This window comes from Pelophylax lessonae (genome assembly GCF_965119305.1).
Source record: "Pelophylax lessonae genome assembly, chromosome: 10".
NCBI classification, from domain to species: Eukaryota; Metazoa; Chordata; class Amphibia; order Anura; family Ranidae; genus Pelophylax; species Pelophylax lessonae.
In genome coordinates this window covers 227,024,111-227,049,306 of record NC_138777.1, presented here as the reverse complement: position 1 = coordinate 227,049,306, position 25,196 = coordinate 227,024,111, and the positions used below count along the sequence as shown (strand labels likewise).

The 25,196-nt window shown below is 46.0% G+C and overlaps 1 protein-coding gene across 4 annotated transcripts in view; it reads right to left on the bottom strand.

The window, feature by feature from the left end:
• PHKB (phosphorylase kinase regulatory subunit beta) overlaps positions 1–25,196 on the bottom strand; it is a 415,971-nt gene that overhangs the window by 346,747 nt on the left and 44,028 nt on the right. For all 4 annotated transcript variants that reach the window (XM_082269952.1, XM_082269953.1, XM_082269954.1 and 1 more), the window contains one exon: positions 7,716–7,805. In XM_082269952.1, coding sequence (XP_082126078.1) covers positions 7,716–7,805 — 90 coding nt within the window. The remainder of the gene's footprint in view (positions 1–7,715; positions 7,806–25,196) is intronic.

The window sequence follows — 25,196 nt, the reverse complement described above, 5'->3', positions numbered from 1 at the left end:
ACAGGAGAATGCAGGGCTGCGGGCATGGCACAGGAGAATGCAGGGCTGCGGAAATGGTACAGGAGAATGCAGGGCTGCGGGCATGGTACAGGAGAATGTAGGGCTGCGGGCATGGTACAGGAGAATGCAGGGCTGCGGGCATGGCACAGGAGAATGCAGGGCTGCGGGCATGGTACAGGAGAATGCAGGGCTGCGGGCATGGTACAGGAGAATGCAGGGCTGCGGGCATGGTACAGGAGAATGCAGGGCTGCGGGCATGGTAAAGGAGAATGCAGGGCTGCGGGCATGGTACAGGAGAATGCAGGGCTGCGGGCATGGTACAGGAGAATGCAGGGCTGGGGACATGGTACAGGAGAATGCAGGGCTGTGGGCATGGTACAGGAGAATGCAGGGCTGCGGGAATGGTACAGGACAATGCCGGGCTGCGGGCATGGTACAGGACAATGCCGGGCTGCGGGCATGGTAAAGGAGAAGGCAGGGCTCCGGGCACGGTAAAGGAGAAGGCAGGGCTGCGGGCATGGCACGGGAGAATGCAGGGCTGCGGGCATGGCACAGGAGAATGCAGGGCTTCGGGCATGGCACAGGAGAATGCAGGGCTGTGGACATGGCACAGGAGAATGCAGGGCTGTGGGCATGGCACAGGAGAATGCAGGGCTGTGGGCATGGCACAGGAGAATGCAGGGCTGTGGGCATGGCACAGGAAAATGCAGGGCTGTGGGCATGGCACAGGAGAATGCAGGGCTGTGGGCATGGCACAGGAGAATGCAGGGCTGTGGGCATGGCAGAGGAGAATGCAGGGCTGTGGGCATGGCAGAGGAGAATGCAGGGCTGTGGGCATGGCACAGGAGAATGCAGGGCTGTGGGCATGGCAATGATACAGGAGTATGCAGGGCTGTGGGCATAGTACAAGAGGGTGCGGGGCTGCAGGCATACTACAGGAGATGCAGTGCTGCAGGCATGGTACAGGTGTACCATGCCCGCAGCACTGCATCTCCTGTAGTATGCCTGCAGCCCCGCATAATGGCAGGTACTGTGGAGAAGTCTCACTTACCTGTTTGAGGCGCCTTAGATTTAAAAATGGTGACGCCCGGTGCCCTCACGTCATTGCGTATACACCGCCGCCGCTCGGGAAAGCTCGTATACGTTCGGCTATTCCCGGGAATAGCGGAACGTGTACGGCCTTTCCCAAGCGGCGGTGGCGCATGCGCGGTGACATGTTTTTTTTTATGACTTGAGTATAAGCAGAGGGGGACGTTTTCAGCACAAAAAAAAATGTGCTGAAAAACTCGGCTTATACTCGAGTATATACGGTAATCGTTAAAAAAACGCGATCTCGATTTACCCCACCTCACGATTTAAAACCGCTTGTCCGCGATTCTTACTGAGCCGGGCCCTGGCAAATGTTTATCAACACTGTTAAGGCTGCTAAGATAACCGGTGCAACTGTACACGGTAGCCAATCAGCTTCAAACTTCAGCTTGTTCAACTTTAAACTTTTGAAAAAAAAAAACTGGAAGCTGATTGGTTTCTATTCAGAGCTGCACCAGCTTTTGCACTATACAGTTTCAGTAAATCAATCCCTATGCATCCAGAGTCGCATCACAAGTTGCACAAGAGTGAATGGAGCTTTATTGTCAAAGCTTAAAGAGGAGCTCCAGCCACCTACAAAGTATAGCTGCTGACTTCTAAAAAAAACAGCCACTCGCCTGTCCCTCCCTGTCCTTCCCCTTGTGGGCGGAGTTCCACTTTAATTGAACTCCACTTTTAAAAAAAAAAAAAAAAAAAACATTCCCTCTGGGTGATCTCTGTATGTTGCAAGGATTTTACCAAACTTTGTTGCACAGGTTGCAAGAAAACAAAAAAAAGACACTCCCTAGGAACACATTTAAACCTTTGATCGCCCCTGATGTTAACCCCATCTCTACCAGTGTCATTAGTAAAGTGACGGTGCATATTTTTAGCACTGATCACTATATTAGTGTCACTGGTCCCCAAAAAAAGTGTCTGATCAAAGGTTTAAATGTGTTCCTAGGGAGTGCTTGCTAACTGCGTGGGAGGTGCTTGTACTGTGGGAAGGCATGGAACCGTGTTCCAGCTTAGTAGGAACACAGGATCACAGCCTTCTCTTGTCACATGTCACGATGTAAAGAAGGCAGCTCGCTGTTCTTCCCGTCTCCCGAATGATCGGCGGGTCCAGGAAGACATTGTGTCTGTCGGACCCACTGATTGGCGGCGCACCAACAAAAAGACAAACAAAGGGCGCACTGGCCCAGCATATTATCCTCAATAAAAGCTTTATAAGCAAGAAAAAAGTAACCACTCACAAACAATGGCAATAAAACAGCATATACAATCCAAACTTTAGGAGCAGTCTGCGTCGGTGCCCACTGTCCTTAATGAATGATGGCTGACACATTTCGATGCTTAGCCTCTTTCTCAGAGCCCTGACCAGGAAGTGCAGAAACACGTACAGGTAAGTGATTCTGCCCAGAGTGGCCGCCCTGCCGCAGTAAATGTGCGGTTGACATCTGGTTAATGGTTTGAAACTCAGCTAGTTCCTGATGATCCAGCCCAGATTCGAATCGTGCATGGATTTTAGCATGGATAGAGGAATCTTCAGTGATGGCTATTGTAATCAGAAAGACGCTGCCAGAAAACACTATAGTGACCGCATATGACTGGATGCAGTCACTGTCATAAACATCCACCCAGGGCAGCCGATATTTAGGTCAATCTTTGTTAAGCCGGAGCCAACAACATCTAGAACAGGGATCCTCAAACTACGGCCCTCCAGCTGTTGCGGAACTACACATCCCATGAGGCATTGTAAAACTCTGAAATGCCCAGACATGACTAGGCATGATGGGAATGGTAGTTCCTGAACAACTGGAGAGCCATAGTTTGGAGGGCCATCGCTTGGAGGGCCATCGCTTGGAGGGCCATCGCTTGGAGGGCCATCGCTTGGAGGGCCATAGTGTGCAGGGCCATAGTTTCGGAGGGCCATAGTTTCGGAGGGCCATAGTTTCGGAGGGCCATAGTTTCGGAGGGCCATAGTTTCGGAGGGCCATAGTTTCGGAGGGCCATAGTTTCGGAGGGCCATAGTTTCGGAGGGCCATAGTTTCGGAGGGCCATAGTTTGCAGGGCCATAGTTTGCAGGGCCATAGTTTGCAGGGCCATAGTTTGCAGGGCCATAGTTTTGGAGGGCCATAGTTTTGGAGGGCCATAGTTTTGGAGGGCCATAGTTTGGAGGGCCATAGTTTGGAGGGCCATAGTTTGGAGACCCCTGATCTAGAATTTCAGCCGATTCAACAGAAATCATCCGAAATTCAAGCCAGCTTCTCTCCAGTTTGTAGGAAAACAAATAACCGGTGAGGTCAGGTTGATATTTCATGCAGGTGCAGTAAATCTTTGTTGGCATGACTCCTAAGGGAAAAAAAAAAAAAAAAGATTTCACTGATGTTTTTGCGTGTGTTGCGCTCAGCGGTGAGCCAAGCGCGGTGAACACAAAGAGCAATCACACAGCGGTACGTCTCCTGGCATTGACTGAGCAATGGGAACAGAGCAGAATGACCCGAAGAATGAAAAGGCAATTTAAGCGCTCTGTGGAAAATGAAGGGCCGCTACGTTTAAGTTCTCCATGTAATCTCCGACCTCAAAAAAATAAAAAGTCTGAACTTTGCAGCTGAGACGAGATTTGCCGGTTTCTTTTAAAAAATTCAGAAAAGATAGGTTTATCCAAAATAGATATTTCAGTTCAGGAGAGGCCCCCGCTGGTCTGACTCAATGAGTGGCTTCTGAGACCTCCTCAGAATCACCGCCCGTGGTGAGAGCACTGAATTTCTTAGCTGACCCCTTGATGCTGTTTTAAGAAGATTTATCTCTGCCTGCTGAATTCCTTCACTCATTTTATATTATAAATCATGCAGGAAAACTGCAGGAGTCGGAGTAGTTAAAAGAATTCAGTAGGACCTGAAAGAACGCTTTGGGGTGGACCGGCTTCTGAAGCTGGTCCAACATTTTCATTAAAAAGCATGTGAAAAAAATGAGATATTACCTGTTATAAATGGTGATGTTAGGCTATATAAAGTCTGAGAGGTACACTGAGTTTTGGGTGGGATCCTCCTAGCCCACAATATTTCCTGTGAACTGGAAGACTAGATTTTCCATGATTAAGGACTCGTTCACACGAGGTGCATTGGGCAGCCTTGCTTAGATCAGTCCAATTGACTTATGTAAACAGCACGCACCCAACACCCCGGCACGAACCACCGCGTCAATGCGGCCCAGCACGGAGGCGACCAACTCGCGGCACCGCCAAGGTGCCACAGAAGCCCAGGCCACCCCCACAGCGGCCCCCCAGCTCACCCATACCGCCCGGCAGGTCTGTGTGTTTTATCGAACCGGGAAGCAGCGCCGAGAGCAGAAGGGGGCGTGCCGGGACGAGGAGAAGGGAGAACGAGCGCTCGTTGTCATCGGAAGTCCCGCCTCCTCGGCCGAGACGTGTGACGTCTATCATAGGCGGGACTTCTGATGACAGCGAGAGCTCGTTCTCCCTTCTCCTCGGCCCGGCACGCCCCCTTCTGCTCTCTGTGCTGCTTCCCGGCCTTTTTTTTTAATATCAGCATATAACACGCACTATTGCTTTTTCCTCCATTCTTAGGGAAAAAAAGTGCATGTTATACACCGATAAATACGGTATATGGTCATTAACAAAAGTTAATCTCAATACTTTGTTATATACCCTTTTTCGGCAATGACAGAGGTCAGGCGTTTTCTGTAAGTCTTCACAAGGTTTTCACACGCTATTGCTGATATTTTGACCCATTCCTCCATGCAGATCTCCTCTAGCGCAGTGATGTCTTGGGGCTATCGCTGGGCAATACGGACTTTCAACTCCCTACAAAGGTTTTCTATGGGGTTGAGATCTGGAGACTGGCTAGGCCACTCCAGGACCTTGAAATGCTTCTTACGAAGCCACTCCTTCGTTGCCCAGGCGGTGTTTTTGGGATCATTGTCATGCTGAAAGAACCAGCCACGTTTCATCTTCAATGCCCTTGCTGATGGAAGGAGGTTTTCACTCAAAATCTCACGATACATGGCCCCATTCATTCTTTCCTTTGCATGGATCAGTCGTCGTGGTCCCTTTGCGGAAAAAACAGCCCCAAAGCATGAGGTTTCCACCCCCATGCTTCACAGTAGGTATGGTGTTTCTTTGGATGCAACTCCGCATTCTTTCTCCTCCAAACACGAGTTGAGTTTTTACCAAAAAGTTCTACTTTGGTTTCATCTGATCATATGACATTCTCCCAATCCTCTTCTGGATCATCCAAATACTCTCTAGCAAACTTCAGACAGGCCCGGACATGTACTGGCTTAAGCAGGGGGACACGTCTGGCACTGCAGGATTTGAGTCCCTGGCGGCGTAGTGTGTTACTGATGGTAGCCTTTGTTACTTTGGTCCCAGCTCTCTGCAGGTCATTCACTAGGTCCCCCCGTGTGGTTCTGGGATTTTTGCTCACCGTTCTTGTGATCATTTTGACCCCATGGGGTGAGATCTTGCGTGGAGCCCCAGATCGAGGGAGATTATCATTGGTCTTGTATGTCTTCCATATTCTAATGATTGCTCCCACAGTTGATTTCTTCCCAGCCTGGTGCAGGTCTACAATTTTGTTTCTGGTATCCTTCGACAGCTCTTTGGTCTTGGCCATAGTGGAGTTTGGAGTGTGACTGAGGTTGTGGACATATGTCTTTTATACTGATAACAAGTTCAAAACGGTGCCATTAATACAGGTAACGAGTGGAGGACAGAGGAGCACAGAGGAGCCTCTTAAAGAAGACATTTCAGGTCTGTGAGAGCCAGAAATCTTGCTTGATTGTAGGTTACCAAATACTTATTTTACCAAGGAATTTACCAATTAATTCATTAGAAATCCTACAATGTGATTTCCTGGATTCTTCCCCCCTATTCTAGCTCTCATAGTTGAAGTTTACCTAGGATGAAAATTACAGGCCTCTCTCTTTAAGTGGGAGAACATGCACAATTGGTGGCTGATTAAATACTTTTTGCCAACTATTTATATATATATATATATATATATATATATATATATACATATATATATATATATATATATATATATATATATATATATATATATATATATATATATATATATTTGATTATTGTTTCAGTGCTGTCCCTAGAAACCTACCCACATCCCTCATTGACATTAGAACAAATAAGGTTAGAACCTCTGGTCCCAGTAACCAGTAGGATCCTGGAGAGTGGGACTTTACCGGGTAGGTAACATAGTACGGTAAGCGTATATATAAAAAATAATTTTATTACAAAAAACATAAAAACAAGCATCAATTGATACAGCCAATACAATGTTGCAAAGCATACAAAAATGCATAGATGAGTAATAATACTTGATCCTCTCATTCAACGCGTTTCGCGGGTTGATATACCGGAAATTGCTTCATCAGGAATGAGTGGGAAATTCTATTCATCTATTATGCATACCCTGTGGACACATTTACACATAAATTCAAGTTCAGACGGACTCCAAGATATGGAATGACTCCCAAGGAGCAGTATACCCACAATCTGGCCGAAACTACCCAACAGGCCCTATTGTGTCTGCTGAGTGTCAGCCATAATGGCACAGCCTGGACCAGCCAATCGCAACGGTGTGAGTCCTTGGCGGGAAAAAGGATCTCCTGGTGGATTACCCAATAATCTGTAGGTAGTTGGACAAGTTTTTCCACAGTTGCAGCATGCGGGAGCACACTATATATTCACACACTATATATATATATATCACACATAAACACACACAAACACACATTACATATAAGTGATCGACCGATATCGGTTTTTCGTTGCTGATACCGATATTTTGGCCATTGCACATAGGTTTCGGCCGATATTTTCGTACATTTAAAAATGTTTTATTTTTTTATTTTTATCACTTGACAGGTACTAAAAGACCCCAAACCACTCCTCTGCACTTAAAAGCATTCAAAACCCCAAGTTTGGCTGTTTTGAATGCTCGCATTTTTTAAATCTGGCGCCGAGTACCCGGAAGTGATGTCTTGACACTTCTGGGTTTTTACATGGAGATCCGATCAGAGCCAAATGCAGCTTTGATTGGGTCTTCGGCGGCCGTGCAGACTGGTTGCCCGGGTCTCTCGGTGGGATGGGAGACCCAGGCGAGCTGCGGAAGGCGGCGGGAGGGGACGTCCCCTCCCGCTCCTTGTAATGTAAACCGAGCGGCTTCTCAGCCACATCGGTTGTCATTACAAAACAGCCGACCGTCGGCTATGGACGCCGGTACCGGGGTGATGCCTATAGCTGCAGGAATCACTCCACTACAGCACTTTCCGAGATATCGGCAATATCGGTCACCCCCCTCCAGGGCCAATTCCTATATATGTCGGGGAAAGTGCATATTGGCCCTCGATATATTAACTGTGCCAATAATCGGTCGATCCCTAATATATATATATATATATATATATATATATATATATATATATATATATATAGCCTCCCTGTAGCAGTAAATCTGCTATGGGGTGGACTGCAAATGATTAAATTCTTTTGCAACAGGTGCACTGAAAAGTTGCAGCAAAAGAACCAAGACTCCTTGCTGCCACAACAAGAGCTATGAGACTCCTTATCAAGACCAAAATTAAAATCTGCTACTTACCAATTCTGTAATAACGATCCAATTTATCCCACAGACTCTCATTGTCTGACCTCGGGAGGTCGATGCTTTTTAGAGGTTCATATACAGAGGCTAAAATAATAAGAAAAAAAAAAGAAGAATGAGAGAAGATAAAAGCATCTCATCTACCCAATCAACATAATAAAAATGATCACACGGCCTAGTAAGTTGTTGTCTCTTTCATTAACCGCACTGATGATGCCAATTGCATTTTCTACAGAGTATCACTGTGTTTTCATCAAGTAAAAAACTAAATTTATCATCAATGGAGAAAAAATAAAATATATATATACACACAGTATCATATCAGAGATTCTGCTGCAGAGGTCTCTCCGGAAGAGAAAAAACAGGATCCTAAATTACAAGGAGTTGACTTCAGCCGATAACCGACATCTCCTCGTTCTCTGCGGATGCCGGAGAGCTAAACCACCAACCAGCGTCTTCTATTTCTCGGGGATGAACAAAACTCTGCGCCCGAGTTCCAGGATCTACACACGCTTACTATTGAATTTTTTAAAGCCACGGAATAAACAAAATATATTTCCGCTTCGCTATGTATTCATTAAAGCTGAAGTTTTTCTCCCTCCCCGATTTCCCTTTTCTGCCCTCATCACCATGCTAATATATTTTTAAAATAAAACCGGTTTTCGTGTCATGCTTTATTTTAGACCAATCACTGGATCTCTGTGCATACATTACACTGAATTACTTTGTCTTAGACCCAGTGAGGTCATCACTGCATCTCTGCACTTCCATATGCATTGCAGGAAAATTATGGCTGGTGGGAGGGGCCGGCTGAGTGCTTTACACAGCGTCCTGAAAACATCAAAAGGGAGCATTGCCTGCTTGGGTGCCCCCATTGTAAGCTGCTTGCTCTGGGGGCACTCAACAGGGAGGGGGGACCCAAGAACAGGAGGATCGGAACTGCACAGAGCAAGTATGACATGTTTTTAAATTTAAAAAAATAAATAATAATAATTTGCCTTTAACCCTTTCACTGCCAGGTCCGTATGGCCCTACAGCACTGCTTACAGCTGGCCAGGTACGTATGCTGTACGGACCTCATTTCTTCTTCTGCTATAAGCTCATGGTCACCGATCAGAGTAATTGACCTAAAATGTGACACCCCCCTGCCACTGCTGCTCTGCCGCTGTGTTTACCACCCCTCCCACTCACCTATGCTGACATCTACAGTGCCCCACACCCTCATTTTAACTCTCCCTTACCCTGCCTGCTCTGATCCCCCTCTTCCCCAGCACCGAAACCCCCCACCTTACAAACTCCGATCCCTCTGTGGCTGTCTATGCTGACATCTACAGTGCCCCACACCCTCATTTTAACTCTCCCTTACCCTGCCTGCTCTGATCCCCCTCTTCCCCAGCACCGAAACCCCCCACCTTACAAACTCCGATCCCTCTGTGGCTGTCTATGCTGACATCTACAGTGCCCCACACCCTCATTTTAACTCTCCCTTACCCTGCCTGCTCTGATCCCCCTCTTCCCCAGCACCGAAACCCCCCACCTTACAAACTCCGATCCCTCTGTGGCTGTCTATGCTGACATCTACAGTGCCCCACACCCTCATTTTAACTCTCCCTTACCCTGCCTTACCCTTCCTGCGCTGATCCCCCTCTTCCCCAGCACCGAAACCCCCCACCTTACAAACTCCGATCCCTCTGTGGCTGTGCTGCAGCTGTCAGATTCCCTCCTCTCCTCCCGCCGGCTTTTTGTATTGCAGGGCAGCGATAGAGGGATCACCTAGAAAATAGAGACACCCCTTGCTGATCGGACCCCCCGCCCCCACATTTCCAAAGTCCAGGTGCCACCTACCCTGCAGCTGCTAGCCGGCTTTCCCACCTCCCCCTCCCGCTGGCTTTCCGTGCTGCAGAGAAGGCATAGAGCGATTTTTTTTTTTTTAAGTACACCCCCTGCTGCTCCGAGCCCCCCTTCAGTGCTTCTTCACCTCCCCAATGTCTGGGCATCCCCTCCATGCTGCTAGCCGGCTCTCCCTCCTTCCCTCCCGCTGGCTGCAGCTGCTGACAGATCGCAGTCAGCATGGAGGGGGGAGGGGCTGTTGCGAGGGGGGGGGGGGGTGGTAAACATATCTTTTATCAGCCCCCTTCCTTTCCTAAAAGAATGCAGTGATCATTACAGACCGCTCCTGCATTCATCACTGACATATAGTAAACTGTGCTTACTATGTGTCAGTTTGTAAGTGAAACAATGTTTCATTTTATGAATGGATAGGAGCCTATACAGACTTCTTATCCATTCATATATACAGTGCAGGCTCAGGCTGCAGAGAAAGGGGTGTCTTTAGTCCTATTCTCAGTTTAAAAAAAGAAAAGAGGTCTCTTTATACCCAATGTCTCTCCAATTCGCAAAAAGGTGCATATTTAAAAGTTACAAATATTTGTTATTTAATAACTCAATACAGGTTAAGCTTTTATATTTCGTAGGAATTTTGTAAAATTTGCTGTGTTTTTATCTGCCAATAATGGTTTTAGTGTATTTTTAGCAAAAATATTGTTTTGATAAACATTTGCGCAAATATCGTGGGGCCTTAAAAAAATAAAAATAACAGTAGCACCTTTTTATTCTTCTGGTCCTTTGCTTTCAGAAAATATACCGTTTGGAGGGGGGGGGGGGGGGGGTATTTTACAAACTCTGAAAGCTAGAAGTGAAAAATAAAAAAGGCAATGGAAAAATTCCAAAAATGGTGTGGCCAGCTAAGTGTAAAAGTGGAGCGCAGGGCCTAGCAGCGAAAGGGTTAATGTCACTTTAAGCCTTTGCAACAAGATCTTTAACCAGTTCTGGACCGGAAGGATTTTCCCCCTTAATGACCAGGCCAATTATTGCGAATCTGCACTGTGTTACTTTAACGAACAATAGCGCAGTCGTGCGACGCTGTACCTAAATACAAATGATGTCCTTATTTCCCCACAAACAGAGCTTTCTTTTGGTGGCATTTGATCACCTCTGCAAATTTTATTTTTTGCGCTATAAACAAAAAAATGGAGCGACAATTCTGGAAAAATAAATAAATAATATGTTTTACTTTCTGCTATATAAATCAAATTTTTTCATCATTTTAGCCAATTTGTATTCTGCTACATATTTTTTGGTGCGCATTTTGATTGGTTTACGTAAACGTTATCGCGTCTACAAACTAGGGGAAAGATTTGTCTTTTTTTTTTTTACTAATCAGGGCAGTGACTTGCAATTTTTAGCAGGACTGCGACAATATGGTGGCCAGATCGGACCCCTAACTGACATTTTTTACACTTTTGCGGGGACCAGTGACATTACTACAGTAATCAGTGCTAAAAATATGCACGGTTACTGTAATGACGACACTGGCAGGGAAGGGGTTAACCTAGGTGCGATCAAAAGGTTTAAGTGTGAGCCTAGGGGGGTGTTTTCTAACTGTGGGGGGAGGGGCTTGTAATATCAACACAGAGACCTGTGATCCTTTATAGGAGGAACATAGGAGCTCTGTGCTGATTCCTGAGAGAACAACGGTCTGCCGTGTTTACAACAGCAGACCGCCGTTCTGTCTCCACGGGGAGCGATTGCGGGTGCCCAGGGGCAATCGCAGACGCCGGCCCCCGTGCCTCGGCGGCAATCACAGCTGCTGGATCCCATGCCTCGTCGGCAATAAAGGCCGCTGGATCCCGTGGCAATCATGGCCGTTGTCTACCGCGCCTCCGCGGCAATCACGGCTGCCGGCTCCCGCGCCTCAGCTTCCCCGCTGGCGAGTGGGCGCAGGCACCCACAGGATCTCGCCCACAGGATCGCTCCAGAGAATCCCTGTACAGGTATGGCGGATTCCCCAGGAATCTGCAGACCTGCCGCCGTATAATTGCGGCAGCTGGTCGGCAAGTGTTTTGTTTTTTAATGTTCCCCTGGAGGTTTTTAACCTCTGGCTGCAATACTTACCTTTAATCCAGAGAAGGGATGAACTCAGGCTGTTAGGACATGAGCCTGACCTAGCATGAGCTATCCCTTGCGGAGAGCCAATAATAAGCGACTGAGGCATTCTCCGCCCCGCAGCCACACTTCTATAATAGCCGCGTATGCTTGCAGCTTCAGAACGCCTCGGCTGCCTATTACTGGCTATCAGCAGTGGCCGCTTCCTGGTGGGATAGCTCCTACGGCTATGCACTGGTTTCAAAACACACCTGTTTAGGGCTGTAACCCCTCACAATCCCCCTGCAGTACCTCCTAAATTCCACAAGATGCCCTCAGTCTTTCTGCTTGCATGGTGGAGAAGACTGAGGACATACCCTGAGTACAGGACAACACAGATTGAGGACATACCCTGAGTACAAGACAACACAGACTGAGGACATACCCTGAGTACAGGACAACACAGACTTTCCCCCTGAGCATCGATGCTGCCATCATGTGAACAGCACTCTCTGAATCATCTAGAACCGCTCACCACAGGTAGAAGATCAAAGAGGAAGAGGACCCAGCCAGCATGTCAAATGACTGGCCAGAAGACAACAGAAATAGGCAATATAAAAATAAAAGTTTAAGGCAAAAAGCATCTCGCACAGCTAGGGGGTGGGGATGTGCATCGACATGGACTTTACCAATAAGCTGATCACATTTGCAAACCCCCCCAAAAAATCTTTGTTTTTGTACCCCTCAATTCATAGGATGGAGAAATCAGCAGCATCTTTCTCATACTGCAGTTAGCGTGATGAAGCTAAAGACTCCTTTTTGTTTCCGATTTGTGCGGCTCGGAGTGAATTATTATTCCTTCGTGTGAGAGTCTGCCTCATAAAAATGCACCACTTCATTAGTTCTGGAGGAATTAAAGCCTTTCTATTAATATTTTAATTGCCTTTTTAATTTCTGCTCAAATCGTGGGCCGGCTTCCTAGCAACAAACATCCGACGGCTTAAAGTAAACTTGACTCGGTGCCTGGCCTGACAGACAAATTAGACGACGGGAAAAGTATGGAACGAATTCAACGCAGTGTAGAGAATCTCTTGGACATCGCTGTGAATTTTATATAGGCTGAACACTGTGGCGCTCGCAATCTGCCTTCCCAAAATGTTAAAGGAGCGCTCCAGTCAAACTTGAAAGTGATTGTTTTTAAAGCAGAGCTTCACCCAAAAGGGGAAGCTCCACTTGTCTGCCTCCTCCCCCAATTTGCACCTTTTGGGGGGAGCAGTTTTGACAGGCACCTGCTTCCACTTCCGGCTCAGTTCGCACCGGCAAAGTGAGCCGGAAGTTCACAACCCCCCCCCCCTCCTCCCCCCTGCAGCTGGCCCATTCGCAGAGTGCAGTGCGATTTGGCATGTGCAGTAGGAAACCGGTTTCCCTTAGCCAAGATGGTGGCGCCAGCACCTGAGGGACGATTCAAGAATTAGGTCAGATGAAGACAGCGCTGGATGCCTGGACAGTTAAGGTCCTTTCACACGGGCTTTCCGCCCAGGGAACTCCATTTTGCTCAGCGGGATCAATCCGTCGATCCCCGCTGAGCAGGAGGCTGACCGCTCCGTCTCCGCTTACTTTGCTGAGATGGAGCTGTCAGATTCCCGCTCTCCTCTATAGGAGATCAGATGAAAATGGACCGCCTGTCCGTTTTCATCCGATCCTCCAGACGGATGGAAAATAGGGTTTCCATCCCTCTGGATTTCACGGACAGGATCAGATCGGATAGCAGCGGGTGTCAGTGCAGTGAGGGAAACCGCATGCGATTCGGACAGGAAACTTACCGCATTCCTGTTCAAATTGCATGCAATTCTTTGCAGTGCTTGACCAAAAGTATCCATATTGGTGCATCCCTAATATTCAGTGAAGGTTATTATATAGAATGTTGTCCAAGAGATGGCCACAGACTGCAGACAGGCTGTAGGAGTTGTTGGAAATTGGAGACATATCTCAGGAGGCAGAAAGGCAAACACAATACAATATCATTGTACAATTGCTTTAGATCAGATGTAGGCAACCTTTGAGAGGTGGAGATCTACTTTACCAACATGAAAGATCACTGGAATTCAGTGTTTTTTTTTTCAGGGGAGCACACAGGGACCCAGGAAGCAGAAAGAAGGGAAACCTGGACAGGAGCGGCGGCAGGGGCGGCATTAACTGCAACCAATCCCCTTTCCCCTGGCAGCAGCTGAATGCCAGTTGGTGGGAAAGGAGGAGTAACGAGATCGATTCCTGTCGGAGGAAAGGGGTCGGTTCCTGTGAATGTCGCCGCGGCTCCTGTCCAGGTCACAGGGGTCGGCAAGGAAGGGACGCAATCTACCCATCACTTACCCGCGATCGACAGGTTCCCGACCCCTGCTTTAGATCTATCAACATCTATGGAAGTACAAGGGTCTATCCAATTGGATGGATTAGGTAGTTCCTCATATTCAGAGATTTTTTAAAGTTGGTTGGACAGAGATTGTATGGATAGATTGCAACTTGCTTGGTGACATGCTATAGAGATGAAACTTCACAGGTACACTTTTTTGGACCCCCCAGACACTAAATCCAAAAAAAGTCATGCCTGCCTCCAAAAATGCCCGATAAATGCCTGCAAGAAAAACGGCCAGGTGGAGAGAAGCCATATTCCTGTTCGAATGAAAATTATAAGAAAAATGCTCATATTTTTCTGGTTCTGGACATGCTACAGAGCTGAAACTTCACAGGGACACCTTTTGGACCCCCCAGACACTAAATCCAAAAAAAGTCATGCCTGCCTCCAAAAATGCCCGATAAATGCCTGCAAGAAAAACGGCCAGGTGGAGAGAAGCCATATTCCTGTTCGAATGAAAATTATAAGAAAAATGCTCATATTTTTCTGGTTCTGGACATGCTACAGAGCTGAAACTTCACAGGGACACCTTTTGGACCCCCCAGACACTAAATCCAAAAAAAGTCATGCCTGCCTCCAAAAATGCCCGATAAATGCCTGCAAGAAAAATGGCCAGGTGCAGAGAAGCCATATTCCTGTTCTAATAAAAATTATAAGAAAAATGCTCATTTTTTTCTGGTTCTGGACATGCTACAGAGCTGAAACTTCACAGGTACACTTTTTAGACCCCCCCAGACACTAAATCCAAAAAAAGCCATGCCTGCCTCCACAAATGCTCGATAAATGCCTGCAAGAAAAAATGCACGGTGTAGAGAAGCCGCCACACTGCTGTATTAATAATTATAAGAAAAATTATATTTTTTTGGGGTTCTGGACATGCTACAGAGCTAAAACTTCACAGGTACACTTTTTAGACCCCCCAGACACTAATCCAAAAAAAGTCATGCCTGCCTTCAAAAATGCCCGATAAATGCCTGCAAGAAAAACGCCCAGGTGGAGAGAAGCCATATTCATGTGCTCATAAAAATTATAAGAAAAATGCTCTTTTTTTTCTGGTTCTGGACATGCTACAGAGATGAAACTTCACAGGTACACTTTTTAGACCCCCCAGACACTAAAGACATGCCTGCTTCCAAAGACGCCCAAAAAATGCGCGATAAATGGCAGCAAAAGAAAAAAAAAAGGAAAGGGAAATTAGGTCACAACACATCATATTCTGATTGGCCAAATACAAAGTCCTACAAAGTCGTCTCGCGTAAAATAATTCACAAGTCGCGCTGAAGTTGCGCTAAGGTCACGCTAGAAGTCGCCCCTTATGAGGCGACTTTAGTGGTCGTGGCAGTGTGAACCGGCTCTTAACTTTTTTCCCCCCAACAAGATCCTTTGTAACAAATCAGAGGGAAAAAAATAAACCACAAAAAGAGTAAAAGATGGGCGGCACAGTAAAAAAAAAATAAGATAGTGAATAAAGTAACTCAAACCATCATCTACTAATAGTCAGTCTGAAAAGTGATTTCTTTACTAGTTTGAGTAAGAACCAAAACAGACAACTGTGTGCTGGGGACAATGGGTCCACAGAAGTGCCAAAAGGGTGATGTGTGGTCCATGTGCCGCAGGTCGGGCACCGGGGAAATACCATCTCTGGTTTTAGTGATTTGTGCCAAAAAGCGATGACAAGGACAATGGCAGCCTCTCCAGATCTCCCAGTACAAGCTCCCTTTAACTGTACTACAGTGTGACAGTTCTTTAGCGGGCTCATAACGGTCATCTAACTTGGAGGCAGTCATTACACTGCTGAAAGTGGTAGTATAGTCACCACTTTGATTTTTACCTACAATAAGCCTATAATAAGGCTTACCTATTGCTACACAAAATATCTCCCAAACGTGCACCAATTAGGAGATATTTGGTCTGGAAGCAGACGGTGACGTCACTGGTGCATGGGCACTGGGATCTGAATGGACTGTGCCGTCCATTCAGAACTTTGTGTAACTCCTGCGTGCATGTGCGGGAATGATGTTGTAATCGAGGCTCAGCCATTCATATGGCCAAAGCCTGCAGACCAAGGAGGACGGGTGAAGATGGGCTTCGTTTTCAGGTAAGCCTGCCATAATGTGCTAGTATGATTATTTTTATTTTTTTTTTTTTTTTTTGGGGGGGGGGGGGGTGTTTAAAACCGCTTTGTAACAGCCTCTCAACCTTTTCAGCAGAGAAACACTTAAAATAATGTTCCGGTCTCAGGGAACCCCAGCTAAAAATGACTATCTACAAATCATGATACACTAGTGTGATGGTCATCAGGAAGAATGCTCCTTCATTACATGCGATCGGCTGTGCGGTGCGAATTCAGCCATACACTTTGTATGGCTAAATTCGCACCGCACCCGCAGCAAAGTCGCACAGGACCCTTTTTTTCAGCTGCATCAGGATCGCACAGTGGTTCACACTTGTGCGATCCGATCCTGTGCGAACTGTAAAGATCGCACTGCGATATGCAATCAAACTGGGGGTGTCGTTAACATTTCATTGACAACCCCAGCGTATCGCATATGGCAGTGTGAACTGCCAAGGGTGTGTTTGCGATGCGGGAACAGGCTGCGAATTCGCAGCCTTCCCGCATCGCATAAGTGTGACCCGACACTCAAGGAGTCCCACTGTATATGCTTTCTCCATATAAAAAAACAAAAAAACACACACACTTAATGTTCTTGAGTTGCCAATGCCTTACATTAACCACAGCACAGTTCTTCTCCTGACATCCACCATGCTCTGGAAGTGCTCTGCATTTAACCAGACTCCAGACTATCTACTATATCCAGGGTCTCCAAACGTTATAAACAAAGGGCCAGTTTACTGTCCCTCAGACTTCAGGGAGGCCGGATTATAGCCAGTGAATGTAAAAAAAATCCCAGATTACGTGGGAGTAAAAAAATGCCTCAGGTTTGGTGGTCAGTGGGGGTAAATACATAGCACAGTGGGGGGGGGGGGGAGACAGTGCCCCGCCACTGGCGTCAGTGGGAGGAGGAACAGTGCCCGGTCACTGGTGTCAGTGGGAGGAGGAACAGTGCCCCGCCACTGGTGTCAGTGGGAGGAACAGTGCCCCGTCACTGGTGTCAGTGGGAGGACGAACAGTGCCCCGTCACTGGTGTCAGTGGGAGGAGGAACAGTGCCCCGTCACTGGTGTCAGTGGGAGGAGGAACAGTGCCCCGTCACTGGTGTCAGTGGGAGGAGGAACAGTGCCCCGTCACTGGTGTCAGTGGGAGGAGGAACAGTGCCCCGTCACTGGTGTCAGTGGGAGGAGGAACAGTGCCCCGTCACTGGTGTCAGCGGCAGGAAAAGTGCCCCCGTCACTGGTGTCAGCGGCAGTAAAAGTGCCCCCGTCACTGGTGTCAGCGGCAGTAAAAGTGCCCCTGTCACTGGTGTCAGCGACAGGAAAAGTGTCCCCGTCACTGGTGTCAACGGGAGGAATAGTGCCCCATCACTGGTGTCAGCGGGAGGAAAAGTGCCCCGTCACTGGTGTCAGTGGGAGGAATAGTCTCCTATCATTGGTGTCAGTAAAAAGAATAGTGCCTCATCATTGGCGTCAGTGGAAGAAATAGTGGCTCATTATTGGTGTCAATAGTAGGAATAGTGTCCCATCATTGGTGTCAGTAGAAGGAATAATGCCCCATCATTGGTGTCAGTAGAAAGAATAGGCCTCATCTTTGGCGTCAGTGGAAGGAATAGTGCCCCATCACTGCTATTAGTGGGAAGAATAGTGCCCCGTATTCGGTGCCAGAGGAAGGAATTGGACCCTACTATTGGTGTCATTAGGAAGAACGGTGCCTCATATCAGTGGGTGGAATATTGCACCAAGGGCTGAATAATGGCAACCAAGGTGCTGCAATCTGGAGACCACTATACCAGGCCACCATATCAACACCAGCCTACAGGGGATGCTGTTGCCTATTCCAGCCCTATGCTGCAGGTGAGATTCAGCAGTAATTGGCTAGTAGTTAAGGAGAAGACAGAAGAGCCTTGATAGTGCTAAAAAAAAAAAAAAAAAACATGCTTCTTAACAAGGATGTATTTGAAAGGAATTTTCTTTCTAGTGTTGGGTCATCAAATATTAAACAGACATTCAATTTAGCCATGTCTGATCGTTGACCTCTGCTCTCCCATTCATTAGAAGGTATAATGGAGCTTCCTGCAGCCTAGCATAAATCACAAACTTCCCGTGAAAAAGAACGATGGAGAAGGAGACAAACAATGACTTGGCATTGTCCTTGACAAGTCTTCGCAATCACAACAATCAAGCCTCTGTACAAATCTCCACCAGCTGCTGACTATTCATCTCTACACCTCGCAAAGTGTGTAAGAGAATGGGAGAAAACCGATTAGCCCCCCTGCCGAGACACAACAGGACGTTTCCTACAAGACACGCGCATATTAAACATCAAAATACAGAATGCCGAAAGTCAATCACTCAACACAAAACAGAAACGTGCCGACTTTTATAATAAGAGTAAACCCGAGCTCTGAAATCTCATGGAAGCTTTAATATGTTAATGCATTCCTCCCAACTCTACTATTTAAAATCAGAGGCAACTCAACGTAGAAACGATCGGTGGTGAACATAGCGAAAAGTCAACGTGACAACATTGCACTAAATATTGGACGTGGCTTAAAGTGAAACCAAACTCCCTAAACCAACATGAACTACTTTTAGGCCCCTTTCACGCTTGTGCAACCTAGAAGTCACGCAATTTTGTGCCGCCGACTGGACTTGAAGCAACGCCCGTGTCATCTTGAGGTCTATGGACCTCAAAACGCATCAAAGTTGGACCAAAGTAGTGCAAGGACTACTTTAACCTCCATGGCGGTGTTCCCGAGTGTGGCTCGGGGAGGGATTTCAGTGCCATTGGCGGTAACCCCCAAGTCACACTCGGGGTACCACCAGGGAGCATCGCTGGATCCTGGATGAGGTTACTTACCTTGTCCCTGGGATCCTGCGATGTGTCCCTGCAGCATACGGCGGCCAGATCTTCCTTCCAATGCTGTGAGCCCCGGCTTCCGTCTCCTGCAACGTGACGCTCGCAGGGGGGTGGAACCGGCGGCAAATTTGAAAAGTAAAACACACCTAACACACTGATATATTGTAATCCTATTGGATTACAATACAAAATAAAATAAATTGACATTAGTTTTGCCCCCCAGTGCCCTTTCCTGCAGTTTTACTGTACTTTATATACATATACCGTATTTACCGGCGTATAAGATGACTTTTTAACCCAGGAAAATCTTCTCAAAAGTCTGGGGTCGTCTTATACGCCGGGTGTCGTCTTATAGTGCGGATGCTGAAACTGGAGAATATGTGGGGGGCTCAAAAACGGCCACCGTATGCCCGGGGTTGTAAGCCTGCTTGGATTGGCTCTACCTGCCTGCCCAGCCCTCCCTGTCTCAGAGACTGGTATGCCCGGGGGATGTAAAAAAGAGAGGGAGCGGCGATGTGACCAGAAAAACACGCCTCTTTCACCTGTCTGGCCCGCCCTTGTATCCCATTACCGTACCTTCTTCTCTGCCTCTCAGATCTCGCACATGCGCGCCTGCACCGCTTTACTGCGGTCCTCAGGAGGGAGATGCAGAGAAGAAGGTACCATAATAGGATACAAGGGTGGGCCAGACGGGTAAAAGGAGGCGTGTTTTTCTGGTCACATCGCCGCTCTCTCTCTTTTTTCCATACCCCGGGCATATCATAGTCTCTGAGACAGGGAGGGCTGGGCAGGCAGGGAGAGCCAATCCAAGCAGGCTTACAACCAGCCATATATATATATATATATATATATATATATATACATATATATATATATATATATATATATACATATATATATATATATATATATATATATATACATATATATATATATACATATATATATATATATATATATATATATATATATATATAGGACAAGTCGCACAAGTGTGAAAAGGGCCTTAATCCTCAAGCTACCAGCCTTAGTAAATCGATAGGAAGGTATAGTAGGGCGATTAAGGCCTTATAGGTTAAAAACGCATCAACTGATCTGATCAGCAGTTGTGTTCTGTGGTTCCTGAATAAAGATGAAGATTTTTTAAGAGCTACTACCAGTGTGCAGATCATCTTTCTCCATATGCACTCAGTTAAATGGCTGTAGATGAGGCACCCGGGAGCTTATTTATTGGGGAGCTGTATGAGTAATAGCACTGCTCCTTCTGTTTGCATAGTAGAGCGACCCAGGGCCGGCCCTACCATGGGTCCTGCAGGGTCCATTGGACCCAGGCAGAACTTTAAAAGGGGCCGCAAATTGACTCCCAGGATTTTCTTTTAAAGCAGTTTTGTTTGTCAACTGTCTGCGGCGCGTTACGGGCGGCATTTCCCCATCTCATACGGCCGCCCGTAGTGCAAACTGATGAGTATGAGGAGGTGGAGTGTCTCCTCCGGGGAATGTCCCTCACATGATCGTGGCGTGAGCAATGATATCAGACATCAGCGCACTCCATCTCACGCAGGGCAGGCTGGATCTTCTAGGGCGGTGGGTGCGGCAGACACAGGAGGACTGAGGACAGACAGTGGACGTTTGGTGGACCGGTCCGGTGGGGAGTTATGGAAGATAAAAGTAAATATATAATATTTTCTAAATTTTATATTTATATAAAATAATGGATGTGGGGGCCTTACAATTAACTTTTTATTGTAAAAAAAAAAAAAAGCTTTAAGAAGCCTAAAAAGAAAAATGAATGCCGTCACCACATCAAAAGACAATTTTTCTGCAAAATATTACATTTCTTGGGGGGGGGGTTTAGATATTGTTTAAGGCCCCATTCACACCTCAAATGCTGAGAAGAAAAAAAAAAATCAATTATTCTCTATGGAGTTGGTTCACATCTTCGCTACAAGTCCCCTAAAGCCAAACGCTGAAAGCTCAAAAAAGTTCTGGAGTTTTTTTTAGTAGCTCAAATTGGACAGACTTACGCATTTTTATACTCAATGAAATTAACCAAAATGTGCAATTTGCGCATTCGCATGTTTTGTCCCACTATTTTGAACTATTTTCTGCTCAAATAAAATAATGTAAAAGAAAAAAAAATAGTAATCTTTGAATATATAAATGTAAAAAATACACAAATAAAAAATAGTTATAAATAAAGAAGAATGAATATGTAACTAACCTGAAAAAAATTAATATATTATTATTAATAATAATAATAATAATAATAAAAAATACCAAAACCAGAACAAAAAATACAATAATAATAATAACACTAATACAGTAAACCCCCCTCCATTGCGGGGGTTACGTTCCGGACCCAGCCTCGAAAAGTGAAAATCCGCAAAGTAGAAAAACCCTATTAAAATGCATTGTAGGCATGTTTTTTTACTGTCACTGTACGTGTAGAAGCATTTTAAGGTCTTTAAACACACTTTTAAAACAATAGAAACTCATTTAAACACATAAAAGATACTGAGAGACAGAGCAAGAGCTATGGAAAACACAAAAATATTTCATTTTTAATGATTTATATAGTAAAATAACATTACAAAAAAAAACGCAATATACCGGGACCGCAAAATTTGAACCGCGATGGAGCGGGGGATTACTGTAACACTTTCTTTTGAGTTAGGGTGTTTATTTTATTTTTTTAAGGGTTAGGGGTTAAATACTTATTTATTATTACATAGTATTCATTTATTGTTTTTATTTATGAATATTTTTATTCTTTTGTGTATTTATTCAAACCGCAGAAACACTAACCCTAACAAAACAATAAATAATCCCCAACCCCTAAAATTAACCTAACCTTAAGTGCCCGTTCACATACGAGCGACGCTACTTCGCACCGCGACCTCGGAGGTCGCGATGCGAGCAGCGCGCCGCGACCTTGGAGCGGCCGCCACGGACTTCATAAAATTGAAGTCTATGGCGGTTGCCTCCTGGTCGCCCCAAAGAAGCTCCGGACCCTTTTTCTAAGTCGGAGCGACTTGTGTCGCTCCTATTAGAACGGGTCCGCAGCTTCCCTATGGGAGGCGACCTACGGCGACCTGTGAGGCGACCGATCGCCTCACAGGTCGCCCTAGTGTGAACCGGGACTTCCTCTAACAAAAATAATAAATGCATAATAATAATAAAAAATAAATAAAAGCTGATGGAAAAGCTAAAAAAGCTGAAAAACATAAATAATGCAACTGATGATTTTTTTTTTTTTTTTTAATTAGCAAATAGAGAAAACTAACTGCAAAGCTAAAAATAAAACACCCAAGTTGCACACAAAGACGAGCCAAAATTGTGCATTTTTTTTTGCACAATGTATTTGTATGTTAACAAAAACATATGCTTCCACTGTGCCAAAGTTGTATAAAAATTTACAAGCTTCCGTTCGGTCACACCGATGCGGTCGTATTCAGCGCTCCTATTAAAAGCCACCCGGTAATGTGGAAAGAGGTTTCCCGTCTAATTGAATGTCACATAATTCACTCTTCCCTCTATGCAGTCACGGTGATCCCTATCGCTCGTCAGCAGGAAGGTTTTACAAACATAATTGGTTTGTTGTTGGCTAAAATGGGATTTTAGGGTGTTGGACACTTTGATAATAAACGGGTGAAAGAGAATGATAGATCTGTCACAGCCGACACTAAATTCACCGGTGACCTGGGATTCCTGCCCCCAGCCCATAAAAAAAACACGGGTAGTGCAAACAGCATGAGCTACACATAAAGGTAATTATAAAGGCAGCTAATTGGTTACCACTTCTGCCTGGAGTTTGCATGTTCTCCCTGTGCCTCCAGATACTCCGGTTTCCTCCCATGCTGGTAGGTTAATTGGCTCCTATCTAAATTGGCCCCAGTATATGTATGAATGTGAGTTAGGGATCTTAGATTGTAAGCTCCTTGAGCGAAGGGACTGGTGTGAATGTACAATATAGATGTAAATGTGCTGAAACAAATACACTGCTCAATAAAATTAAAGGAACACTTTTTAATCAGAGTATAGCATCAAGTCAATTAAACTCCTGGGATATTGATCTGGTCAGTAAAGTAACAGAGGGGGTTGTTAATCAGTTTGAGCTGCTTTGGTGTTGAAATTAACAGGGGCACTAGATGGGCAACGCAGACATCCTCCAAAACAGGAATGGTTTTACAGGTGGAGGCCACTGACATTTTTTTCCCCTATCATCTTTTCTGACTGTTTTATCACTAGTTTTGCATTTGGCTAGGGTCAGTGTCACTACTGGTAGTATGAGGCGATACCTGGACCCTATAGAAGGTGCAACAGGCAGTCCAACTCCTCCAGGATGGCACATCAATACGTTACCATTGCCATAAGGTTTGTTGTGTCTGCCAGCACAGTCTCAAGATCATGAAGGAGATTCCAGGAGAGGCAGTTACTCTAGAATAGCTGGACAGGGCCATAGAAGGTCCTTAACCCATCAGCAGGACCGGTATCTGCTCCAAGGAGGAACAGGATGAGCACTGCCACAGCCCTACAAAATTACCTCCAGCAGGCCACTGGTGTGAATGTCTGACCAAGCAATCAAAAACAGACTTCATGAGGGTGGCCTGAGGGCCCGACGTCCTATAGTGGGCCCTGAGCTCACTGCCCCGCACTGTGGAGCTCGACTGGCATTTGCAAATTAACACCAGAATTGGCAGGTCCACCACTGGTGCCCTGTGCTTTTCACAATTGAGAGCAGGTTCACCCTGAGCACATGTGACAGACGTGAAAGGGTCTGGAGAAGCGGTGGAGAACGTTATGCTGCCTGTAACATCGTTCAGCACAACCGGTTTGGTGGTGGGCCAGTCATGGTCTGGGGAGGCATATCCATGGAGGGACGCACAGACCTCTACAGTCTAGACAATGGCACCCTGACTGCCATTAAGTATCGGGATGAAATCCTTGGACCCATTATCAGACCCTACACTGGTGCAGTGGGTCCTGGGTTCCTTCCTGGTACATGACAATGCCCGGCCTCATGTGGTGAGAGTATGCAGCCAGTTCCTGGAAGATGAAGGAATTGATACCACTGAATAGCCCCCATGCTCATCTGACCTAAATCCAATATACATTCTCTAGGATAATATATCTTGGTCCATCAGACGCCGCCAGGTTGTACCTCAGTCTGTTCAGGAGCTCAGTGATGCTCTGGTCCAGATCTGGGAGGAAATACCCCAGAACACCATCCATCGTCTCATGAGGAGCATGCCCCAGCGTTGACAGGCATGCATACAAGCACGTGGGGGCCATACAAACAAATACGTTTTGAGTTGCTGCAATAAAATTTCAGCAAAATGGTCTTTGAATTCAGCCCTCTGTAGGGTGATAGTTTTCATTTCCATCAAACGATGTGGCATCCTTTTGTTTCTTACACATTACCCAGTCCATACCAGTACAGATCCTAACACATTACCCAGTCCATACCAGTATAGATCCTAACATATTACCCAGCCCATGCCAGTATAGATCCTAACACATTACCCAGTCCATACCAGTACAGATCCTAACACATTACCCAGCCCATACCAGTATAGATCCTAACACATTACCCAGTCCATACCGGTATAGATCCTAACACATTACCCAGTCCATGCCAGTACAGATCCTAACACATTACCCAGTCCATACCAGTATAGATCCTAACACATTACCCAGTCCATGCCAGTATAGATCCTAACACATTACCCAGTCCATGCCAGTATAGATCCTAACACATTACCCAGTCCATGCCAGTATAGATCCTAACACATTACCCAGTCCATACCAGTATAGATCCTAACACATTACCCAGTCCATATCAGTATAGTTTCTAACACATTACCCAGTCCATGCCAGTATAGATCCTAACACATTACCCAGTCCATGCCAGTATAGATCCTAACACATTACCCAGTCCATGCCAGTATAGATTCTAACACATTACCCAGTCCATGCCAGTGTAGATCCTAACACATTACCCAGTCCATGCCAGTATAGATACTAACACATTACCCAGTCCATGCCAGTATAGATCCTAACACATTACCCAGTCCATGCCAGTATAGATCCTAAACCATTACCCAGTCCATGCCAGTGTAGATCCTAAACCATTACCCAGTCCATGCCAGTATAGATCCTAACACATTA